The 25,246-nt window shown below is 44.2% G+C and overlaps 1 protein-coding gene across 5 annotated transcripts in view; it reads left to right on the forward strand.

Annotated features, from left to right (window-relative positions):
* The window catches only part of LOC138741022 (arginyl-tRNA--protein transferase 1-like), an 87,850-nt gene that overhangs the window by 25,706 nt on the left and 36,898 nt on the right, over positions 1-25,246 (forward strand). For 2 of the 5 annotated variants that reach the window (XM_069894473.1, XM_069894470.1), the window contains exons 2-5: positions 14,978-15,041; positions 20,393-20,455; positions 22,393-22,527; positions 23,332-23,435. In XM_069894473.1, the coding sequence (XP_069750574.1) occupies positions 14,978-15,041; positions 20,393-20,455; positions 22,393-22,527; positions 23,332-23,435 (366 nt within the window). Of the gene's footprint in view, positions 1-14,977; positions 15,042-17,931; positions 17,990-20,392; positions 20,456-22,392; positions 22,528-23,331; positions 23,436-25,246 lie in introns of those variants that run through there. The other 3 variants (XM_069894472.1, XM_069894471.1, XM_069894474.1) reach the window with 3 other exon arrangements.

The raw sequence follows: 25,246 nt of genomic DNA on the forward strand, positions 1-25,246 counted from the left end.
AAAGACAAGGATTACTATCATAACCTAAAGAATTCGGGTTGTTCTGAAGTTTTGGTGCTGTGCTGTCCATCTCCAGGCTGTTGTCGCTTGATTCCTACGTGTCAGTTTTTAACCTTGCTTAGTGGTAGGGGTTCTGAATTACAGTAAAACCTCGTTAGAGCGCGGTAGTTGGGGTCCAAGATTTCATACCGTGTAACAGCCGAGTCACAGAACAGATGTGTATATGTCATGATTCAGGAAAACCGAATACTGTGACTCAAACCCTATAATAAGACCTTTAAACTCCACATATTAACATACACATCTTGTAAATGAGTCTTAAGAGTCAATTTTTGAGTTTGTGGCTAATAACCGCTGTTAGACTGGCATCCTAAAAATCAATGTTTGGAGTCCACAGACATCCGCGCTCTAAGCAATTTCACGGATTAACGAATAGCGTTCTAACGAGGTTTCACTGTATAAGGTTTTTTCTTCTTACCCTTTGAGTTGTGCATTATGCAGAATTGAACAGTACAATTATATATTGTAATGTAAACATCAATAAAAATATTTTAAAAAGAAAAGGAAATTAAAAAAAAAAAATGGTTGTCACCCTGGCCAACCTGTCACAAATAGATCTGTAGAGTCATAGAAAATAGGTGCAGGAAAAGGCCATTCAGCCCTTCATTCCTATATCACCATTCAATATGCTTGTGTCTGATTATGCAACCCCACTCCCCTTCCTGCTTCCTCCCCTTGCCCCTTGATACCTTTTAACTCTGAGGGCCACATTCAATTTCCTTTTGAATATATCTAATGAACTGGCTTCAGCAACTCTCTGTGGAACGGAGTTTCACAAGCTCACAATTCCGAGTGAAAAACATTTCTCCTCCTCTCAGTCCTAAATGACTTTTCCCATATCCTTCGACTGTGACCCCTTGTTCTGGACTTCCCCAACATGGGGATTTTTTTTCCTGCATCTAACCTGTCGAGTTCCGTTAGAATTTTATGAGTCAATAAGATCTCCTCTCATTCTTCTTCATTCTAATGAGTAAAACCCTTGTCTATCCAGTCTTTCTTCATTCATCAAATTTTCTTGGTGAACTCGACTTACTTGTAGGTACATTCTTGGCTGAACATAGAACATTGAAGAACATTGATCAAATAAGGAAGATTGTGAGCTCAAAGGGATTCAAATTACATCAAATTCAATGTTCAAGTTTATTATTTGACTGTGTATATAAAACCAGATGAAACTGTGCTTCTCCAGACCACTGTGTCCACACATATACACACACAAGACAAAGCACATGAAAACCACCTATGGACATGAAAAGATAATTAAAAATAAATATATAAAAATATTTTGGAATGATTTACTGAGTTACAGGAGACAGTCTGCAGTAAGAAGCTATTTCCCGGCCTGGTAGTCCAGACTTTTGATGCTCTTGTACCTTCTTCTTGATGGTAGCAGGTCAGAGGTTCTGTGTGATGGATGGAAAGGGTCCTCAACAATTCTTTAAGGCCTATTTAAGCAATGTTGTTGATAAATATCTTCATTAGAGGAAAGAAAGACCCCAGTGATCTTCTTGGCTGCTTTGATGATCCTCTGTATTGACTTCCAGTCCGATGCTTTACAACTATTGTGCCATACAATGGTCAAGCCAGTTGGGACACTCCTAATTGTGGATAACTTGGGTGACTTGCAGTCAGGAGATCCGCACAGGATGCGGGCTGCTGGACACCGGATAATGGGAGCCATATATTGAAACTGAGATTTGAGAGTGTGCTGAGAGCAAGAAGGGTTTCTGAAGGGCTTTGGGCACTGAAGGCTTCCAGATCATGTCAGAGGATTGGATCTGGAGCTTGGGTTGCCGATGGATCGAACAGGAGTCTGTGCGATTGCAAAGGCTGCAGGAGCGCTGGAGGCAAATCCTCAGACACTCAGTGTCTGTGATGGGACTCTCTTTTGCTTCTCTTTCTCTCATAATGTTGTATTTAGACAGACAGAATGTTGACTTACTGAACCAAATGGCCATCTGCACTGAATTATGATCTTGAGTCCTGGAGTTAAACTTGAACTGAAAAGGGGAGAACTTTCAACTACAGAAGTGGTGTAGATCAGTGGGAGCTGATAGGGGGCATGTTGTAACTAACTGAATCCCCGGTCACCCGTGCCCTGACTTGGGTGGAGTGTTCCAAAACGGTGAATGCTACATAATTGCCGTAGCTGGCTAAGTGGATGACCGAATATAGCTGATTGCATTTAATGATGAGCAATTAGCCCCAGTGTTGCGCACATAATCACAATGCAGTAAAACCCCTGGTATCTGGCATCTACAGAGATTGGTAGATGCCAGGTAAGCAAATTTTCAGGTTGCTTGAGACTGCCTGTTGCGTGAATGGAGAACTTAACAGCGAGACGTGCCAATTTAAAACTTTTATATCTTTTTACCTATTTATTTTCCGCTTTTTTTTTACCGGTTGCTTGAATTCCAGATAACAGGAATACTGTGTTACTATGGCTGGCCTGATGACCATGTTGTCCTTTTTTCATTGTGGTTTACTCCTTTTTGTTAAAATGGTAGTAATATGGGTGAAATTGCCAGTCTTTCACACAACTGAATCACCAACAAAGTTGCAGCAACTTTTCTTTCGAATACTCTTTTGATTAGCACTGATGACCCCAGATTTCTTTTCCACTGACCTTGCACAAGTGCAAGTGACAGTGCACAACTCCATCAGCAGTGATTTTCAACCTTTTTCTTTCAACTCACATACCTCTTTAAGTAATCCCTATGCCATAGGTGCTCTGTGATTAGTAAGGGATTGCTTAAGGTGGGACATGGGTGGAAAGAAAAAGTTTGAGCTCAACTGTTTTAATTGTCCCTCATTGACTCGTTATGTGCACGGTTTCATAACTCCAAAGGAAATGGGCCAATGACAATTTTTCTCAAGCATAATATTTCAGTAACAATTGGGTCTAGAGCTGTGATTCTCAATCTTTCCTTCCCACTCACATCCCACCTCAAGCAATCCCTTACTAATCACAGAGCACTGATGGCGTAGGGATTACTTAAAGTGGGATGAGAGTGGGAAGAAAAAGATTGAGAACCACTCCCTTAAAGCATCTTCTCAATTGAGGAGGGAGGCGGATTTGCACCTGGAACTGGGGATGAGGTGAATAGAATGAAGGAGGGCTGGGTGAAGCAGATGGATTGGAGAGTCAGGATAGGAGAGAGAGACTGGGTTGGAGAGTCAGGGCAGAGCTGGACTGGAGATAGCACAGGAATAGGCCATGAAGTCATAGAGTTCTACAGCATGGATGCAGGCCCTTTATCCCATCTTCGCCATGCTGACCAAGCTATCCTATTCGCCTGTGTTTGGCCCATATCTCTCCAAACCTTTCCTATTCATGTACCTGTCCAAATGTTTCATCAGCTTAACAATTGTCCTTGCTTTCTCTGGCAGCTTGTTCTTTCTGCCTCCACCCTCTGTAAAGAAAGTGCCCTTCGGGTCCCCTTTAAATAATTTCTCTCTTGTGTCTTTCCCCTTTCACCTGAAATCTTTGCTCTCTAGTTTTAGATTCCCCTATACTGGGAGGAAAAAAAAAGCTATAACGTTTTGACTTATTTATGGTTTTATAAACCTTTATTTGGTTCCGTTTATCCTCCTAGCTTCTAGGGAGAAAGGTTCCAGACTCCTTAAAATTCAAGCTTCCCAGTCCTGGCAACATTCTTGTAAATCTTTTTCTGCCCCCTTTCCAGCATCATGATATTTTTCCTACATCTGGATGACGCAAACTGTGCACAATACTCCAAATCCTGTACAGCTGTTACATGACGTGCCTGCTCCTGGACCTAATACCTTGACCAATGAAGGCAAGAAGCAGCCAACTCCTCACCACCCTGCCCTTAGTCCCATGGTATCTGTGCTGAACACAATTCCAAAATTAAACAAAATCTCTTGTCCTTGTGCATGATCCATATCCCTGTAATCCCTTTACATCCATCTTAAAGCCTCTTACACACTTCAATCATATCTGCTTTCTCTACTACCCCAGGCAACCTTTCCAGACACCCACTACTCTGTATAAAAAAACTTGCCTGCAAATCTCCTTTTAAGTATTTCCCTCCTCTCCTGGATTGCACAGCTTCTATTTTATCTTTTACCCTGATAGAATTCTGACTATATACCCTAATAAGCCTCTCCCAGTTTTAACAATCTCTATTTTTCAAGCCTCACTGCAGATAAAACAACTCCAGTATGTCCAGTCTCTCCTAATAGCTCATGCCCTCTAATCCCAGCAGTGACCTGGTAACCAACTTGCTTTTGTACCTTTTCCAAAGCATTCCTGCTCCCTTTTTGTAAGGGGTGCCCAGAATCGCATGTAATTTTCTGAGTGAGACCAAAATTTTTATATAACATGCAACATGACTTCCTTCCTCTTACACTCAATGTCCTGACAAATGAAGGCAAGCATGCCTAATATGCTTTCTGTGCCTTCCTATCTGTTGTGTGGTCAATTTCTTGGAGCTTTGGACCTGGAATCCCAGATCCCTTTGTGCACCAGGTGTGGATCTGAGCAGATTTGACATTTTGTATGCATGTACATTGTCGGTAAACCATTTACAATTGCAGGACAAAATTATTTGTGCATGGACTTTAATCTTGGATTACAGCGGGGAAGAGGCGGTCCTTGTACTGCTGAGTGCTCATCATTAGGCTCCTGTATCTTTTTCCCGACGCAGAGTGAAGAGGGCATACCCTGGGTGGTGGAGGCCCTTGAGAGAGGCTGCTTTCTTAAGACACTGCCTCATGTAAATGTCTTCAATGGAATGAAGACTGGTGATGGAATGAAGACTCACAGGCTGAGTTAACAATCCTCTGGAGTTTGCAACCAGCCAGAATGCTCTCCACAGTATACCTGTAGAAGTTTCCGAGAGTCTTCGGTGATGTACCGAATCTTCGGAAAATTCTCACAAAGTGTAGCTGCTGGCGAGCCTTTTTCATGATTACATTTTGCACTGGTGATCAAACAAGAAGTTCTCTCCCATTATCTCTTGGCTCCGAAGCAGGATTTATTGTGAGGAACCCCAGCTCCCAGGAAATCAGAACAGGTGTTGGCCATTCAGCCCTTTGTATCTTGTCTGGCATTTAGTCTGGATGGTCTGATCTTGGTTCAGGCAACTGCTTAAGTCTTGATTCTTTTTCAGACCAATTCTGGCCCCGCAGTGATAAGTTAACTTTGCACAGAGGGATGACGTCACAGATTCAGCAGGTGCAAAAAGAGTATTTCCTTGGCCCAAGAGCTGTGTCAGATCCTGCTTACAATTGGCACACAAATATGCACAGGATTCCATGACAGTGGATGTTGTCGGTATTAAAGTGTCACGGGTGCATGCACCAGTGAAACAGGCCTATTGGCCTACAGAGTGAACTGACAATCAACCAACCAGTCGCACTAATCCTTTGTTAATTAGAGTTATTCCCATGAACTCGCCTCACACCTAAAGCCAGTCTGCAGTAACCAGTTAACCTGCCAACTCTTTGAGACATGGGAGGAATTTGGAGCACTTGAAGGAGACCCATGGGATCACAAAGAGAGCATGCAAACTCCACACAAAGAGGCCCTGAGGTCAGGATCAAGCCCAGTTTCCTACCCCTAAGAGGCAGTGGCTCTACGAGCTGTGTCAGTGTGCAAATAGCAGATGGAACCTGCAGCCCAAAGAGTCAGAATCTGAGCTAAATGCTCTTGGGCATTTATAGCTAAAGAAAGGTGAGATACAGTATTGTTCTGAAGGGTGCAACTGCCCAATCCTAATGCCTCTACAGGCTTTAAATGGCCCGTTAAAGGAGCCGGCGGTGTTTGTCAGTAAACACCTGCATCTGTGAGGTCTGCATCCAAGATGGCGGCGCCTGTGCTCATCAGCGGCGAAGAGATTGCTGACATCCGGAGAGCAGTGGACCAGCGAAGGATGCCAACACCCCCCCCCCCCCCCCCCACCCACCCTGTTGAGAAGAAGAAGCAGAGGAAACGACCCTGCAGGATGGTGATCACAGCAGAAAACCAGAGGCTGAGGGACCCACAAAGTCCTGCGGTCAGGGGCACTTGCATGGGATGCAGGCTGCTGGAGACTGGCTCATGGGAACCAGATATCTGGAGCTGGGATTCAAGAGGGGGTTGAGGGCAAAAAGAGCTCCTGAAAGGCCCTGGGTTCTGAAGGCTTCCCAATCGTGTCAGAGGTTTGGATCTGGAGCTCGGGTTTACTGATGAATCCAAGAGGAGTCTGTGCGGCTGCAGAGGATCCTGGAGTCAAATCCACGGACACTCAGTGACTGTGAAGGGACTCTCTTTTGTTTCTCTTTCGCCCTTACTGTAAGGGGCGCCGGACAATACTAATGGCAACTCTTTGTCTTACGGCAGGCAGAAGGTAATTTTGTGTAATATTACATGTTCTGACAATAAAGTAATCTTAAATCTTGATTAATTCTGACCACAAAGTCACCTCTATTGGGTCAAATGTGGATTTTCTTGTTTAACTCCTCTGGGTTAACACCAGAAGCTCTGCCTCGTTATCCTGTGAATGTTAAAGCTGTTAATGGAAGTAGCAATGCCACATGAGCATGCTTAATTCGGCCAGGTCCCTGCTGGCACCAAGAGTTCTCCACATATAGATTCTGGCACAAACTCACTCTAATTCTGACTATCTCTCGGCCTACAGCACAAACCAAAATCTTTGGTAATTGTTTCATTTATCTTAAGTTTAATACTCACTGATAAACATTGATATCAAGAAGATAATTGCTCACACTGTGTATATTTAAGAGGGAAATGTTTGTGTGTATTTTGGTTAATATGGTTCATAGTGTGAAAAATAAAAATTAAAAAAAAGATAATTACTCAAAGTAACGGCTTATACTGGTGACATAATTCCAGTAGTGAGAAAACCGTATAAAGGTTGCAACTGTATATGGGTTTATTCTAACTTTTCCATTAAAAGTTTGTGGCGACCAGTGCAACAGGAAGTACAGCGGTAACCATAACAACCCAATTTCTCTGTTGACACAGTGAGATAGAATGTAATTCATGTGTTACATGATGCAGCCTGTGGGTATACATGGGTGTGGAATATGCAGGACTATTTATATTCATAAACACAGTTGGAGATGCTTCAGATGCCATGGGGTAGGTCACCTATACAGATGGAACATTCTCGGTGTTTGTTTCTTTGAAACATTAAAAAAACCACAAAAAAACATGGTAATCTTTGATCTTCTGTGACCTTCAAAGGGTCATTGCAGACAATGAGATACTTCAGTTATCATTGTAATGGAAGAACTGCAGCAACAGAAAGCAAACGCCAGATGAGTTATTGTTTGATCTGAATTTATTGTCATGTAATTCGTTGTCTTACAGAAGCATCATAATGTAAACTTTCTTATTATAACCATCTTACAACATGGCGATTTAAAAAAAATATATATAACAATAGTAGTGTTTCATTGATTTTTCAGGAATCTGATGGCAGAGGGGAAGAAGCTGTCCTTGTGCCACTGAGTGATCATCTTTAGGCTCCTGTACCTTTTCCCCGATAGTAGCAGAGTGAAGAGGGCTTGGCCTGGGTGGTCTTTGAGGATAGAGGCTGCTTCTTTAAGACACCACCTCATGTAGATGTCCTTGATGGAGTGAAGTCTGGTGCCTGTGAGGTGGCAGATAACAACCCTCTGGAGTTTATCCTTATCCTGAGATTTGGGACCTCCATATCAGACAGTGATGCAACCAGCCAGAATGCTCTCCACGGTACACCTGTAGAAGTCACCGAGAGTCTTCGGTGAGATACCAGATCTCCTCAGACACCTCACAAAGTATAGCGCTGGTGGGCCTTCTGTGTGATGCATCAATGTGGAGGCTCCAGTTGATGATATGGGCTGTCAAGAGAATGGGATTTTAATTTTTTTTTTAAATCTAGAGATACGCCATGGAAACAGGTCCTTCTGGGCCACAAGTTCGCCCTGCCCATGTACATCCAAGTGTGGCTATCAATAACTCCAAAGACTAGAAGTTATCTGACCGATGTGCTTTTATTACCATAAACAGAAGGCACGTCTCATGTTGCTGACCAGAGCTTGTTCTGAGGGAGGGGTGATATCGTTGCCACCTTTAAGAAGGGAATCAAGGGGAGGAGCCACAGGTACAATCAGCAAGGGGCGGGCCAGCCATACACGTACAAACAGAATAAACAACGGTTCCACTACACCAAGCGCCGAGGTTTTGTATGTCCCCATCACTCAAAGTCAGCAGTTTTGATAATGCAGCACTCCCTCTGCATTACAGTTGGATAGCATCCTGGATTTTTAAGCCAAATTACCTGTGCCTGGAAATGGGCTATTTATGTGAAACCAGAAAATCTGCAGACAATGTGATTGTAGTAAATAGTTGCTACAATGGCCCATTTGTGCATGTTTCGTTAATGCCTTAATCAGACATGATTTGTGCACATTTTGAAATGTTTGCTTCTACTTCCTGTTGCAGTCCCACCACTGGGAAATTAAACTGGCCACTTCCTTCGTGAATCAGTCTAATTGTGACATCATTTCCCATTTGTAGTTTGTGCATGTTAATACATCATTAAAATCCAAGATGGTCCGAGATGGAATATTAATATCCAAGATGGAAATTGGATCATCCACCTTTGTTATCATTGAAATTTGCTTGATGCTCAGGATTCTTTTAATGTCTTGTAATAAAACAGAAAATGTGAGGGTTGGATCTGGAGCTCAGGTTTGGGCTGGATTCTGAGTAGCTGCAGAGACTGTGGGAGCACTGGAGGCGAATCCATTGTCACTTATTGCCTCTGGGGGGCTCTGTTTTTGCTATTGTGGGTTCACTACCTCCTCCCATCTCTATTATACCCTTCTCCATTCCCAACTTTCACTCTTCCAATGACCCACCTTCCTCCAATTCGCTATGGTAAGCGAGGTGTGACAACTAGCCAATGAGATGGAAACTCTGGTCTCTTTGGAGCAAGCCTCCAGAAATGTTTTATAAATTGTCCTAATCATATAGCTTTTTTTAATGCTAATCCCAGACCTTGGATTTGGGCAAAACATTGCAACAAAAACTGAATGAGATCCTTGTTCTATTAAGTGAACATTTCTCAGCTGCGTTGTTGAGAGCATAAAATTGTCACCTCAGCTCCTCAGGGTGATTCATTCTACTTTGAAAAATTCTCCTCCTTGTGAAGTATTGTCGGTCTCTGTTGCATCAATTTCTCTTCCAAGTTTTACTTTTAAATCCACTATATATTGTTTTAAACTTGTCCACGGAAGAAATTTGTTCATTGCTAATATCAGTTCCTTTGCTCTTTTGAAACTGGGAGCCAGTAATTGACTGTCTGAGATTATGGGTTTGGAGTTGAGGGAGGGGTTACAATTTTTGCTCTTGCCACTTGTGATAGTACAGATTCTATCATCAATGTGTATATGTATAGATTGTAGTGTAGGATGACTGCGATTGGCTGAGAGTGTAGCCACGGCTAATGGCTGGTCTTAAAGGGTTGCTCCTAGCCAGACCAGGTCATTCTGGACTGGTTGACCTACATGTGATACGCTCCAGTCTTCTAGTTAATAAAAGCCTTGGTTTGGATCATCAAGCCTTTGACTCTTTCGATGAGCTCTACACTACTTCTAACTGAAACAACTTCCCCTTGTCATGCTCTGTCAATCTTCCTTTTAGTGTTGGTGAGAGTGCACAGTGTTGATTTGTTACAAAGTGTTGGAGAAATGCAAATGGTCACGCAGCATCCAGAGGAATTAAAAGGCAATTTAATTCCTCAGCACTGTTTTTGCATTGCACTAAAGCTCAGCTTCTGTTTAATTGCTGTTAAAAGCTGTGTCACGGAAATTGTGCAGACGAGTGCATTTGAAACACAACTGTGTGCACATTTTTAATATCGATATTACAGATGTATTTAATGCATTAGTTAATTACTGCAAGCTGCTGTTCTTTACTGTAAACTTAAGCCGCTTTAAGCTGGCCAGAATACCCCAACGTAAAGCTGCCTAAAATACCCGAATGTGGCTGTTGGGAGGCCACCTGAAAGTGGAGAACCCTGACCTGAAGAGTACTTACCCAACCCTCCTCTGGTAGGTGTATTCTCCACTTCTGAGTGCTCCCCCAGGCACCTGAAAGCAGGCAGGACTACGGCCACAGTCGACAGCCTCTCCCCGCTGCGGACCTTTCAGGTGCCAGAACAGCACCTTCAGCGCTGCCACCTGAATGTCGCTTCGCACACATCCACAACTGGCTCCCAGCTATTCCACCTGAAAGCGGCTTTACTTTCCCTGGTTTACAAAACACCAGATCTAAGAAAATTTTAAATTTGACTTTACAGTTATTCTCCCATACATTTTTAAAAGACAGTATTATTAATAACAAAATTAATTAAGGACAGGTTAAACTATATATTCCATTTGTTTAATTATGGTAGTGTTGGGGTGATTATTCAATAGAATAAAAGAACTGTAGCAAACGTATGTAAAACATTAGAAATATGGAGAGCAGATATTTTTGAGATGGAGAAATGCAGTTTTGGTACAGCAGAGAACACATCTGGTAGCCTTGTTGTGTCACTGTAGGCACTTTCAGGTGGCCAAAATCCCTGATTGTAAAGGTGCATATTATGCCAATATGTAGCTGTTGGGAGGGACTTGAAAGCGCAGGAGGCGCCTGCGAGGCGAACTTTGCAACCCTCCTCAGGGAGGGATAATCGCCAGAGCACTGAGGTCCCCCCCACACATGAATGCAGCCGCCAGAAAGCAGCTACTAAGGGGATGCCAGTCAGCTGGTGAGTGCCTGACAGCTCCCCTTGCAGCTGCCCCTGCCCCCCGGCGCGGGATGTCCCCACCCTGATACCACTGCCCCGCTCTCCCAATGGCCCGATGTGGGTCCCCGCTCTGTGGGGTGGCAGGCAGAGGCTGTCGGTGTGGGGACGTCCCATACCGCTGTCCAGCTCTCCCGACGGCCTGGCATGGGTCCCCATGCCCGCTCTCCCAGCAGCCTGACGTGAGTCCCCACACTGTTGGGTGGCCAGCGCGGGCTGTTGGTGTGGGGACGGCTGGTCATTCTGTGGTGTGGGGGCTCATGTCGGGCAGTTGGGGGAGCGGGTGTGGGGGCTCATTTTGGGCTGTTGGGGGGCGGGTGTGGGGGTTTGTGTTGGGCTGTGGGGGGGCGGGTGTGGGGGCTCGTGTTGGGCTGTTGGGGGAGCGGGTGTGGGGGCTCATTTCGGGCTGTGGGGAAGGTGGGTGTGGGGGCTCGTGTCGGGCTGTGGGGGGGCGGGTGTGGGGGCTCGTGTTGGGCTGTTGGTGGAGTGGGTGTGGGGGCTCGTGTCGGGCTGTTGGGGGAGTGGGTGTGGGGGCTCGTGTCGGGCTGTTGGGGGAGTGGGTGTGGGGGCTCGTGTTGGGCTGTTGGGAGAGCTGTGCAGTGGTATCAGTGTGGGGACATCCCACACTGGTATCAGTGTGGGGACAGCGCCGGCTGTCCCATCTCTGACTGCCAGCCATCCATCCAAGGCTGACAGCCCGAAGAGAGGAGCCGGAGTGCACTCAGAGGCGCATCCAATGCAGCTGTCCCTTCAGGTGGCCAGCGCTGTGCTTTTAGCGCTGCCATCTGAATGGCAATTCAAAGGGCCGCTTCTGCTCCTGCAGGCGCATTCTTGGTGGAGAATGCACCTGAAGAAGCCTTGTACCAGTAACTTGGGTTCAGTCATGACTGGCAGTGTTCTCTATTGCTTTTGAATACTTTCCCCGTGGTTGCACATTTTCCCTGGGGGATTTCTAGTTTCCTCCCACATCCTGAAGATGTGTGGTTTGCTTGGTAAATTGGCCATTGTGAAATATTTAAATGCTGGTCTTTGGCTTGGCTTCGCGGACGAAGATTTATGGAGGGGGTAAAAAGTCCACGTCAGCTGCAGGCTCGTTTGTGGCTGACAAGTCCGATGCGGGACAGGCAGACACGATTGCAGCGGTTGCAGGGCAAAATTGGTTGGTTGGGGTTGGGTGTTGCGTTTTTCCTCCTTTGCCTTTTGTCAGTGAGGTGGGCTCTGCGGTCTTCTTCAAAGGAGGTTGCTGCCCGCCAAACTGTGAGGCGCCAAGATGCACGGTTTGAGGCGTTATCAGCCCACTGGCGGTGGTCAATGTGGCAGGCACCAAGAGATTTCTTTAGGCAGTCCTTGTACCTTTTCTTTGGTGCACCTCTGTCACGGTGGCCAGTGGAGAGCTCGCCATATAACACGATCTTGGGAAGGCGATGGTCCTCCATTCTGGTGACGTGACCCATCCAGCGCAGCTGGATCTTCAGCAGCGTGGACTCGATGCTGTCGACCTCTGCCATCTCGAGTACTTCGACGTTAGGGGTGTAAGCGCTCCAGTGGATGTTGAGAATGGAGCGGAGACAACGCTGGTGGAAGCGTTCTAGGAGCCGTAGGTGATGCCGGTAGAGGACCCATGATTCGGAGCCGAACAGGAGTGTGGGTATGACAACAGCTCTGTATACGCTTATCTTTGTGAGGTTTTTCAGTTGGTTGTTTTTCCAGACTCTTTTGTGTAGTCTTCCAAAGGCGCTATTTGCCTTGGCGAGTCTGTTGTCTATCTCATTGTCGATCCTTGCATCTGATGAAATGGTGCAGCCGAGATAGGTAAACTGGTTGACCGTTTTGAGTTTTGTGTGCCCGATGGAGATGTGGGGGGGCTGGTAGTCATGGTGGGGAGCTGGCTGATGGAGGACCTCAGTTTTCTTCAGGCTGACTTCCAGGCCAAACATTTTGGCAGTTTCCGCAAAGCAGGACGTCAAGCGCTGAAGAGCTGGCTCTGAATGGACAACTAAAGCGGCATCATCTGCAAAGAGTAGTTCACGGACAAGTTTCTCTTGTGTCTTGGTGTGAGCTTGCAGGCGCCTCAGATTGAAGAGACTGCCATCCGTGAGGTACCGGATGTAAACAGCGTCTTCATTGTTGGGGTCTTTCATGGCTTGGTTCAGCATCATGCTGAAGAAGATTGAAAAGAGGGTTAAATGCTGGTAGAATCTGAGGAAATCGGGAGGCCTTTAAGGAGAACAGATGCAAGGCAACGTTAATGGGAAATGGGGTTGCTCTGTGAGCTGTTGTGGATTCATTGGGGTGAAGAGGGCTCTTTCTATGGAACTAGACCGATCTCCCCAGTAATAGGTCACAATGCTGTCACAGTGCCAGAGACTGGGGTTTGAAACCCATGCTGTCTGTAATTAGTTCATACATTCTCCCTGTGACTGTGTGGGGTTTCCCTTCGGGGCTCCAGTTTCCACTCACCTTTCAAAACGTAGCAGGGGTGTAGGTCAATTGGGTGTAATTGAGTGGCATGGGATCATGGGCTGGGCCTGTTACCATGCCGTATGTCTTAAAAGAAACTCATTAATGATGGTGTTTAGTTGCTGTGTCCTTGACTATGGACCAGCCCACTGACTCAAGATGTAGTGTAGGAGCTCATTTTGTCCAGCAAGGGAACAAATGGGTCCTGCAGTCTCAGCTTGTAAGCAGGTAGGAGAAACCCTGTCTGATATCCTGTTCTACCATGACTTATTAAACTAGCAGCTTCTGATTTATTGGGGGACATGAGACGGAACTGGTGTACCCAGAGCCAACCTGCGTGGTCACAGGGAGCACCGACATCACCCGATGCTGGAATTGAACCAGGATGCTGGTGCTGTGGGATAGTGGTCAGTAGAGTTGCAAACTGTGTTATCCTCAAAGCAAGGATTAATTACCAACAAATGCTTTTTGTACCTATGAAGTTCTACTAACTTAATGTCCCTTCTATATTTCCCCCAAAGCTGACCGACCCACCGAGTATCTCCAGCAGATTGTTTGTTGCTCCACATTCCATCTGCAACCTCCCGAGTATCTCCAACGTGATCCTCCTGGCATTGGGATGTGAGAGGAAATGGGGTGGGTGGGGTTGAACCGACATGGCCAGAAGGAGAATATGCAAACTCTGCACAGACAGGGTTCTGCATAAATGCAGATAACAAACTGTGCTGTGTTGTTTTTTTTCAGACAAGGGTTAAAATTCAGCTTCATGAATTTTGTCAGCTGCCATTCACATTTTGCATTGTAAACTGGATTTTCTTTTCAAAGCGCCAGGACTCAAAGCACAAGGGCACTAAATGTCAGTTCAGTGAAGAAGTATTCCTGTTTGCTCTCGGAATGCATCTCATGCATTAACTCATGCTGACAGACTCAGCAGGTTGAGGTTGAATGAGGAAGAGAGTTACAAAGTGAAGAGTTTTCATCAGAACAGGTTAACTGATGAAAAGACTGTGATTTGAAAGCTAACTGATGAAGGATTATCAGCCTGTAATATTAACTTGATTTCTCTTACCACAGATGTTAAATATTTCTGACCCTTTCAGCATCTGCACCTATTGACACCAAACGTCACTGCAGTTTGGAGAAAGCAAGGAAGAAGCCCTTGTCTTTGGCCAGGAATGCCCCAAAGTTATTTTTAGCTCTGAGTCTGTTAGAAGTGTGATTACTGTTAGAGTATTGGAAGCATTGTAATTTTTGCACACAGCATGTTCTTCAAGAAAGAGGTGATCAGATCATTGATTTTTATTTCAGTTGTGGCAAAATAATAAAAACTCTGTTTTTAAAAGGCTATTCAGCCTCGTGAAGGAGAGTCAGTTTGAAGTCACACTCAAACATTAGCATTAAGTAGTAATTTCTCAGCACCGTGAATGTATCCTTACATTACGGGCTTGTCTCTCATGGAACTAAAACTCAGCATCTTCACTTTAGCAAATTGCACTCTGCCCAAAGGGTTACAGCAAAATTGTGGCATTGGTCTTTTTGGAGTGAAGCCTGAAGATGATTGATGTGTTGAGTGGATGTCTGGTGAACACAATTCAAGCTGGCTTGCAGTGAGAGTAGTGCCTTCTACTAAGTGTCCATTCTTCGTTCTGCAGGTCTCATGGCTCACAAGCTGTCAGTCCACGATTACCAGCTACTGCTGAACAAGGGCTGGGTCAGGTGAGTGCCGGCAGCATTGAATAGAAACCTTGAGTGATTGCGGTAAGAGATCTGCAGAGAACCTGACGGTTTCTGAATTCCGCCTCTGTTTAGCTGAACCCACAGAAGTCCTGGGTTTAATTCCTGTTCTGTGCTGAGTTAGCTGATTTTGGTTGGAAGTGACAATTTAGTAGATAAAGTGTTAGATGGGCAACATTACCAATCATTTCCTTATCTCCCCAAAGAACAGCTGGTCAATGCATTTATGAATGGATGGAGAAAGATAGGCCAAATCCCGCCCATCTTAATAGTGACTGATAGAGGGTAATTGAATGTGTCAAACTATATTCCTGCTAGCCTAGAGGTTATACAACTATATATTTGAATTCCTCTATGGCAAGTACTGCAAAGAATCTTTGCGACATACAGACTATTATTTAAAAACTCACCTGGTTCATTTATGCCCTTACTCTTTCCGTGCTGTAAATGGTTATATGGTTATGGTCAGTGTAGGGAGGGAACATGTGACAGGAAGGAGAATAATTTGGAGTCGATGGTACATATAACCCCAAGATTAGAGAAAAAGTATTCACACAGCTGTTTAGTGTTACGATGAATTGCTTTATGCCACTTTGCAGTGTTGGAAAGTGAAGTTACATGGCGAAAGTTTGATTAATAGGTGAGTTATCCAGTGAAAGGGCATTGAGGTCATATAGGGTAGGCATGTGGGAAGGCAGGAAAATCCAGGATGCCTGTTAAACAATTAAATTATGGGAATAGTTTACAGAAACTAGGTTTGTAGGTTCTTGAGTATAGAAGATTATAGGATAATCTAATTCAGTGGTTTTCAAACTGCCCACCTAAACCAACATTCCACTTTAAGCAATCCCTATGACATCACTGCTCTAGACCCAATTGTAAATGAAATATTTTGCTCGAGAAAAATTGTCATTGGCCCATTTCCTTTAGAGTTATGAAACCGTGTGCATAATGAGTCAATTAGGTACAATTAAAAGTGGTTTTCAAACTTTTTCTTTCCACCCACATACCACCTTAAGCAATCCCTTTCTAATCACAGAGCACCGATGGCATAAGGATTACTTAAAGTGGGATATGAATTTAGGGGGACAGTTTGAAAACCATTGATCTAATTGAATAATTTAAGATGATTAAAAGGATTTGTAACTCTCCAAAAATCTCCAGCTTTTCAACAATTTCTGATGAAGCAATATCTTTCTCTTCACTGATTCTTTTCCTCCTTCTGGCTCTTTCATTGCTTAGTCCAGGTAATTTTCTCTATTCTTTTTCTTTGTCTGTCTCACAGCTTTGCATGGATTTTTCTTGTACGTATATAAGAAAAGTCAAACTAAGTAATAGGCCTCATTTAGCCTCATTTAGGCTGCAAGTTTAGGGCTCTCCTTTTCCCTCTGATTAGCTCGCTCTCTCGCTTTTGTGATGTCTTCCTCTGGGATTTTGAATTCAAGTACTTGTGCTTGTAACTGTGCAAGTCCCAATTCTGTTCCTGACTGCATCCTACAAATGGCCTTCAGCAGTACACTCTTCATGAGGTCTCATCATTCCTGGATTCCAACGAGTACAGCCTCAGCAAGATTTGATGATGAGAAGTAATTCTTCTCATTGATTTCAATGGAGAAGAGCAGTATAATGGATTAAAGTGTCAGTACTTTCTGATTTTTATCCTACATGTTTGAATGATTTTTAATTTTCCCATCCTGATAGTTAATTTTTAAATTCTATTTCACTTAATGCATTTGTTCTTTCTCCCCTCTTAGAAAACTAATCAGGTTTGTCATTTCGGCAAGCATGGTAAAAGGAGAACTTTATTTACCCTCCATAGATGCTGCCTGGCCTGCTAAATATTCCACGTATTTTCCGTTTTATCTGCAGTTTTTAAATGTTTTTGATTATTTTCTAATGGATTTAGAATGGTATTTAATGCTCCTGAAGGCAAAAAAAAGTATTCAATTCTGTACTCAATCTTTTTTATATCTGCCTTGTGCAGAACAATAGCCAATGTTTCTCAACATGGATGGGGCTTGTTCTCATTATCCCCAGCAAGAGGAGCCGTTACCTTGATATCTTCTTTCTTTGGCTTGGCTTCGCGGACGAAGATTTATGGAGGGGGTAAAAAGTCCACGTCAGCTGCAGGCTCGTTTGTGGCTGACAAGTCCGATGCGGGACAGGCAGACACGGTTGCAGCGGTTGCAGGGGAAAATTGGTTGGTTGGGGTTGGGTGTTGGATTTTTCCTCCTTTGCCTTTTGTCAGTGAGGGTCTTGCTGTTGAGGATCTACTTCAGTAGTTTTCAAACTGCTCCCCTAGATTCCCATTCCACCTATGCCATCAGTGCCCTGTGATTGGTAAGGGATTGCTTAAGGTGGTATGTGAGTGGGAAGGGAAGGCTGAGAACCACTGCTCTTGACCCAATTGTTACTGAAATATTTTGCTTGAGAAAAATTGTCATTGGCCCATTTCCTTTGGAGTTATGAACCCGTGCACATAACAAGTCAATTAGGGATGATTAAAACAGTGGTTTTCAACTTTTTCTTTCCACTCACATACCACCTTAAACAATTCCTTACTAATCACAGAGTACCGATGACATAGGGAATACTTAAAGTGGTATGGAGCTTAGGAGAGCAGTTTGAAAATCACTGGTCTACTTGACTCATTCCAGTAAGTTCCCAATGAAGGATGTGAATAAGTTTGCTTATCCTTTGAAGATCAACGGTGGTAATTGTTGTGCAATGTATGGTCTACTTACTGCTTGGCTCACTGCATCTTGGTGCCAATAAATTTGATCCTGATTTGAACTTGAAGTGGATTGCTACTGCCTGCACAATCCAAGCCTGTTCCCTCTTCATCTTCTATCTCCAGGAACATTCCTCGGAATTTCAGAAGAGGGAATTTAACATGAACCCACTCTTGCACATCCAGCGCAAGAAGCTAAGTCAGTATTTCTACCCCAGTTTGTTTGGATTCTTCATATTGACACTGCCTCCTATTTAACCCAACCTGTCTTGGCCTCTTGGTTGCCTTTGTAACCAATGACTGCCGTGTAAAGTGTGAACTCTTTTAACTGGCCTCCAAGTGTCATTAGATTTAATTTAAAAAAAATTTAAATTAAAAAAAAAATTAGACATTCAGCACAGTAACAGGCCCTTTTGGCCCACGAGCCTGTGCCATCCAATTGACCTACAACCCCTGTACATTTCGAACGGAGGGAGGAATCCAGAGCCCCCGGGGAAAACCCTTGCAGAAGTAGGGAGAATGTACAAACACCTTACAGACAGCACAGGATTCGAACCCCTGGTCCCGATCGTTGGGGCTGTAACAGTGTTGTGTTAATTGCTATGTTAACCGTGCCGCCCAAATGTGGAGTTTCCAGTAAATTTGTAGAACTACAAATGTAATAGGACAGAGTACCCTTTGGTAGCTGCAATACTCCCTCCTTAATTTTATTCCTCCCTCCTTGGCCAAATGGACATTTGCCACATCGCTTCCCCTTTTAAATAAAGAATTGAACAATGATGAGCAAAGAAATAAATATACTTAAACTGAAGGCTCATGTACGTTAAAGAAATAACCCAGGGTAATCACAGTTATTCTTAAAATATCGGCTTGTGAACACTAGTTACATTTATACAATAACAATTTCAGAGCTGGTGAACAATAGCATCACATTGACACAATCTGCTGGAGAAATTCAGCAGATTGAACAGCATCAGTGGGAGAATGGTCCACACTTTGGACTGAAACACTTCACTGAGTCGAGAGAAAGGATCTCAGATTAATCGTCAACCATTCTTTTTCTCCCACCCATTCTGCTCGGCCTGCTGTGTTTTGCTTCAGGTTCCAGCGTCTGCAGTTTCTTGTATGTCTCAAACATCATATTGACAACTGGTAGCCAACTCTATTCAACTTGTTGTACACATTGCATTCAACACACAGTATTTGCAAATAGGAGCAAAGAAAGTGCTTATGTTCAAATCGAAACGTAGCAGATTAAAGATAATCCAATTGGCACAAACCCATGAACCAATATGAATATTTTGATCACTGTCTGAAGAAATAAGCATTCCCTTGCCCCTTGGGGTCTTCTTTGGGACTTATCTTCCTGACTTTCCGTGTCTGCCTTGAGACAGGCTTCTGCTTCATCAGTGGGTACTCTGGTCTCAGTGTGCAGCACAGAAACAGACCCTTTGGCCCAACTCACCCACACTGACCAATTTGCCTATCTGTGCTGCTGCATTTTCCTGCACTCGGCCCGTATCCCTCCAGGCCTTTCCTCCCCAAACATCTTTCAAATGTCGAAATTGTCACCCGTATCTACCTCTCCGTCTGGCAGCTCGTTCCACATAGTCACCGGCCTCTGTGTGGGGGTAAAAAAGTTGTCCCTCCAGTTCTTTTTCAATCTTTTTCTCTCTCACCTTCAATCTTAATTGAATTGTTTATTGGCATGTGTAGAGAGATAGAGTGGGCTTAAAGCTTACATTTTCCTGCAACACGTAAAGAAACAGCCCCACTGCCCCGCTACTGTGGATTCACTAAAGCAGTTCACAGAACAGGGGAACAGGATTAATCTTGATAATGGGTAGTACTTAATTAGGAGATTAGGATGAACATTAATATTACGGGGAAATCAAATTTAAAATTGAAACAAAATATAATAACTGCTTTCCATTGGGAAACCAGCATCATTATCACTGCTGGCCATTAACTGCATCCTGAACTGTCTCCAGCCGTCTTGACTATGTCTTGCCACTGGGTCCAGCTCGGCCAGGGTGAGAGAGTGAGGCTGACGACCTGCGAAACTCTCCTTCACTTTAATCCAAGTCAAGCGCAAGTCATGACTTAAGCAACAACAACAACCTATTGTCGTTCTTCATGCTGAGGGCCTGCTTGGTTTCTGACCGACATTGCAAAGGTCATCGTGAACTAAGCCACACGGGGGCAGACACTGTCAAATCCTCATCAAATGGAAGATGAGATGGACATCTGCATCATCTGGCACGAAGAATGGAGCACATCACCTCTGAGCACTCTCTTAATGTGCTCGCCTTTGTACCTTAGTCTGTGTTGATGCAAAACACTGGCCATCCAACCAGGAGTAAAAAGGATTTTTGCAAAAATTTTGATGAGCCACAGAGGACAAAAATCAACCCAATGTCACCTTCTCAAGATAAACTCCAGTCTTATTTATGATCCTATGTAAAAACAAACTTCCAACACAGCCATCTAATCCAGGAGTTTAGAAAATTTGTATATAATAATACTGAGAATATTTGGTTGGTTTGTCTCTGATAAATGCATGCTATTTCATGTTAACTCCAATTCTTTGTGTTGTGTCTAGGAGTGGGAAGTATCTGTACAAAGCCGCTATGCCCATCACATGTTGCCCCACCTACCCAATGAGGTAAGCACATCTCTTTGCACCTAGTGTAAGATCACGGTCTTCATTGAATTTATACATTTCCCAGCTCACCAGATAGGAGGTTCCAGTGTATGGAAGGTAGATCATTCTGCATGTGATTTATCCAGAACTTCCATTTAGGTCAGGGACAATTTTGACCCATTAAACACAGATGCAGGATGGGTGTACAAAGGGATTAAACAAGAAAGTCTGTGGATGCTGGGGTGGAAAGTAATATGCAAACATGCAGGAGAAACTCAGTATGTCACGCAGCAGTTGAAGCAAATCAGCCCGGGTTTGTGTGGCGATGTGGATCTGTTCCATTTCACCTATTGTAACAACAGGTCTACAGCAGATACCATATCACTGGCTCCACCCAAAGTCCTGGGACACCTGGACAGCAAAGGTGCATAAATCAGGATGCTCTTTATTGCTTACAGCTTTGAATTTAACACCATCATCTCCTCAAAATTGATCAGAAAACTCCAAGACCTGGGACTCAACACCCCACTATGTAATTGGATCCTGGATTTTCTCACCTCCAGACCACAATCAGTGAGGATTGGAAAGAACATCTCCTCCACAATCTCCATTAGTACTGGAGCACCACAGGGCTGTGTTCTTAGCCCTCTGCTCTACTCACTCTACACCTATGACTGTGTGGCTGGGTACAATAATAACACCATCTACAAATTTGTTGATGATACCACGGTAGTGGGTTGTATAAAAAGCGCATTTAGCCAGCATACAGGAGGGAGTTTGAAAACTTGGCTGAACGGTGCACCAATAGTAACCTCACTCAATGTCCCCAAAACCAAGGAGCTGATTATCGACTTCAGGAAGGGAAAAGCAGCTGTGTACAATCCAGTGATCATTGGGGGGGATCAGAGGTGGAGAGGGTGAATAAGTTCTTGGGAGTCACTATCTTAGAGGATCTTCCCTGGACACAACACACCAATGGCATCGTGAAGAAAGCACGTCAGCGCCTCTACTTCTTTAAGAGTTTGAAGAGGTTTGATTTGACATCAGAAACTTTGAGAAATTTCTACAGAGGTATGATGGAAAGTGTGCTGTTTGGCAGCAACACAATCTAGTCTGGGCACACCAATACTCCTGAGTGCTCTGCAAAAGGTAGTGGACACTGCCCAGGGCATCACCATCAAGAACATCTACAGGGAACATTGCCATCTGAGAGCAGCAGCGATCATCAAGGATCTACAGCACCCAGCACTGTTCTTCAGGAAAGAGGTGTCAGTGCCACAAGACTCGTACCACCAGGAACAGCTGCTACCCCTCCACTATCAAACTCCTCAACAACAAACTCAACCAGGAACATTTAAGAACTCTTATTTTTGAACTTTAAAAAAAAAATCTCAGCATTGAAGAGTTTGTTTACATTTCTTTATCTGTTTACATGTGAACGTTGAGTCAGGTTTTTTTCTGGCACTGCCAATATGTGGTAATTCTTCTTCACCCACATGAAAAAGAATCTGAGTTGTGTGTTATATCACATATGTACTCTGACAATAAATCTGAGATCTGCATTCATAAGGAAGTAAAGGACATCTACACATCTAACACTCTCTCCTAGAGCAAATAAAGCATAATTTTAACTCTTGTCCATGTTTGGTAAATTGGTCTTTATTGGAAAGGAATTCAAATAAACACATTTTAATCCTTTGGTGAGATCATTCCAGGAACATTGCGCATAATTTAGTCTCCATAGTGCTGGTGGATTTGTCATCAAGTTCAAGGACAGTTCATTCGGTCAATTTCTAAGATTAACAGAATTAATTTTGAGGCGAGATTGAATAGCCTCGTCCTACTTTTTTTTTAGAAAGAAGATTATAGATAAGTTTTGAGAAGGAGACCATTCAGCCCATTGTGTCTGTGACTTTGGAATAGAACTACCCAATCTGATCCACATCTTCCATCACTAGGTCCAAAGGCCTCCAAGTTGCAGCTGCTCGAGTACAAAGTAACGGGAAGCAAAGATTCATGGGTGTTTTCGTGACTGGAAGGTTGTTACCAGTGGAGTTCCACAGGGCTCCATACTCAACCCATTGCTTTTTATGGTGAATATTAATGATTTAGATTTCCCAATGATACAAAAATTGGCTTCACGATTGACAGGAATTTTTTAGAATGCCAGTCGACATTTGATGGTTCGGACAGATGCACAAATGTACAAAACTCTGACCTTGCTGTGCTTAGCAGGAAAATGGGACAGATCAAGAAATCAAGGATTGAACTAGAGTGGTTTGTCACACTGAGTGAAAGAATAACAATTAGGGAGGAGCCAACTAACTGCCAGGAAAAGTGAAACAGACCCGGGCACTTCCCCTTCAGAATGAGTAGAACTATTTCGAGTTGTGAAGGGATTTGATAAATGGGGAGATCATTACGGCCTGGAGTCCAAGGATAGGGTCCTGACTGAACAGAGGGCACAGATCCAGGAGAAACCTCTCTATCCAGAAAGAGGTGAGAATGTGGAAAATGGAAGGTGTGCAACAAATAGCACAGAAATAGTGAGGAAGCTGGACAAATTGGAGGGAGCGAGGAATTGATGAATGTGTTATGGAGTTAAAATGTTAAACCTGGAAGGGGACTTCTTTCTGTTCTCTAAATCATACGTCACTCTGCACCTTCTGGATTCCCTGAAAAAAAAAGGTCTCCCTAGATGTTTTTTTGGTTCATATTTTATATTATTTTTATGTTTGAATGTGATTATTGTGTGGTGTGTTAGAAATGTGTTGCGTGTGTGTACCATGGTCCAGAGAAATGCCGATTTGTTTGGTTGTGTGTGTACAGTCAGGTTTAATGACCTTGAACTTGATGTTCCAGCTTTGAAAGGCTCTCTTCCTTTACTACCGTGCCAGGTGCCATGTCCTAGACTTTCGGATATCCAGGTCACAGCGGCGGGTTCTAAAGAAGATGCGGAAACACTTAACATGTGCGGATACGTTTGTGAAGGAAACTGCTGGTTAGTATGACAACAATGACTGGAGCTTCATGTTGATTATGTCAATGGATGATCTTTCAGGAAGGACGGTTAACACTGAGGCAGAGTGTAAAAATCCCGATGCGGCCTCCTCTACATCGGGGAGGCTGGTCATAGACTGGGAGATTGTTTGGTTGAGCACCTTTGCTTCTGTTCCCAGCCACAGCAACGACATCCGTGTGGCCAACTATTTTAATTCCCTGCACCATTACTACCCCAACATATCTGTCCATGGCCTCGTGCACTGCCAAATCGAGGCCCCTGCAAATTGGAGGGGCAACATCTTGTATTCTGTCTGGGCAGTTTCCAACCGGATGGAATCCATATTGATTTCTCCAGTTTCTGTTAACCCTCTCCCCCAGTCTCTCTCTCATCCATCGGTCTCCCTTCCTCCAACTCCCCACCCCTTTCCCTTCCTTCAGAGAGCTACATTCGGCACTCTTCCACCCCCCCATCCCTCTTCTACCCTCCCATCTCTTACCTTTTAGCCTGTGCTTTTTCTCCTTCTTTCCCCTATCTTTTCATTTGGCATCTGCCTGATTTTCAACACTCCTGATGAAGAGCTCAGACCCAGAATGTTGACTGCCTTTTACTTTCTATTGATGCTGCCTGACCTGCTTAGTTTTGAGTAAAAGACCGAATCGCTTCATCGTCCACATGGACTATCTTTGTTTAATTCCATAATTGAAATAAATGGTTTTACCTCCTTGCAGACTGGTACCCAGGGTGTTTTTTTGACATTTTGCTGTGAGTTGGCAGAGAATCTTATTGTGTCAGCATTGGATCAATGGGGGAACTCTCAGTTCTGCATCAGGACAACTTCCACGTGCGTTTTGAGGTGAAAAGCGACGTTGCAGCAAAGAAGACCGCCTCTCCTCCAAATGACCAGGTACTGTGTCTTGCAGTGACCGATGTGAAGAGAGAGCTAAGCAAGGTCAATCCGCGGAAAGCTGCTGGACCGGATAATATTCCTGGCTGAGTGCTCAGGGGATGTACAGCTCAGCTAGCAGATCTTCTCACCAACATCTTTAACATCTCCCTGAGAAGTGCCGTGGTCCCAACGTGCTTCAAAGCCACCACCATTGTCCCTATGCCAAAGAGGTCAGTTGTGTTCTGCCTCAATGACTGTCGCACTCACACCCATCATTATGAAGTGCTTCGAGAGGCTCATCATGGGTCACATTAAGCTCCTGCTATCCCCATAACTAGACCCCCTGCAGTTCACATACAGACCCAACCACTCTATGGACGATGCCATTGCCCTCCATCTAGCACTCGCCCACCTGGAAAACAAGGACTCGTATGTTCAAATGCTGTTTATTGACTTCAACTCAGCATTCAACAGAATCGTACCACCGTACCTGATAAGGAAGTTGAGCCTGCTGGGTCTAAATGCCTCCCTCTTCAATTAGGCAGTTTGGATCGGAAACAGCATCTCCAAGACCATCACATTGAGCGCAGGGGGCCCCCCAGAGCTGTGTGCACAGTCCACTGCTGTTCACTCTGCTGCCTCTCGACTGTGGAGCTAAGCACAGCTTGAACCACGTCATCAAGTTCACTGACAACACGACACAACACTGACAACACGGCCTGATCAGTAAAAATGACAAGTCAGTGTACAGAGATAATGTGCAGTCACTAATGGACTGGTGCACAACCTGTATCTGAACATCAAATAAACAAGAGATGGTTATTGACTTCAAGAGGGCTTGGAAGGGAGTGGGGGAGAAACCACGATCCACTGACCATTGATGGTTCCACCATTGAGATTATCAAGAGTATCAAGTTTTTTG

Source organism: Narcine bancroftii, chromosome 8 (genome assembly GCF_036971445.1).
Source record: "Narcine bancroftii isolate sNarBan1 chromosome 8, sNarBan1.hap1, whole genome shotgun sequence".
NCBI classification, from domain to species: domain Eukaryota; kingdom Metazoa; phylum Chordata; class Chondrichthyes; order Torpediniformes; family Narcinidae; genus Narcine; species Narcine bancroftii.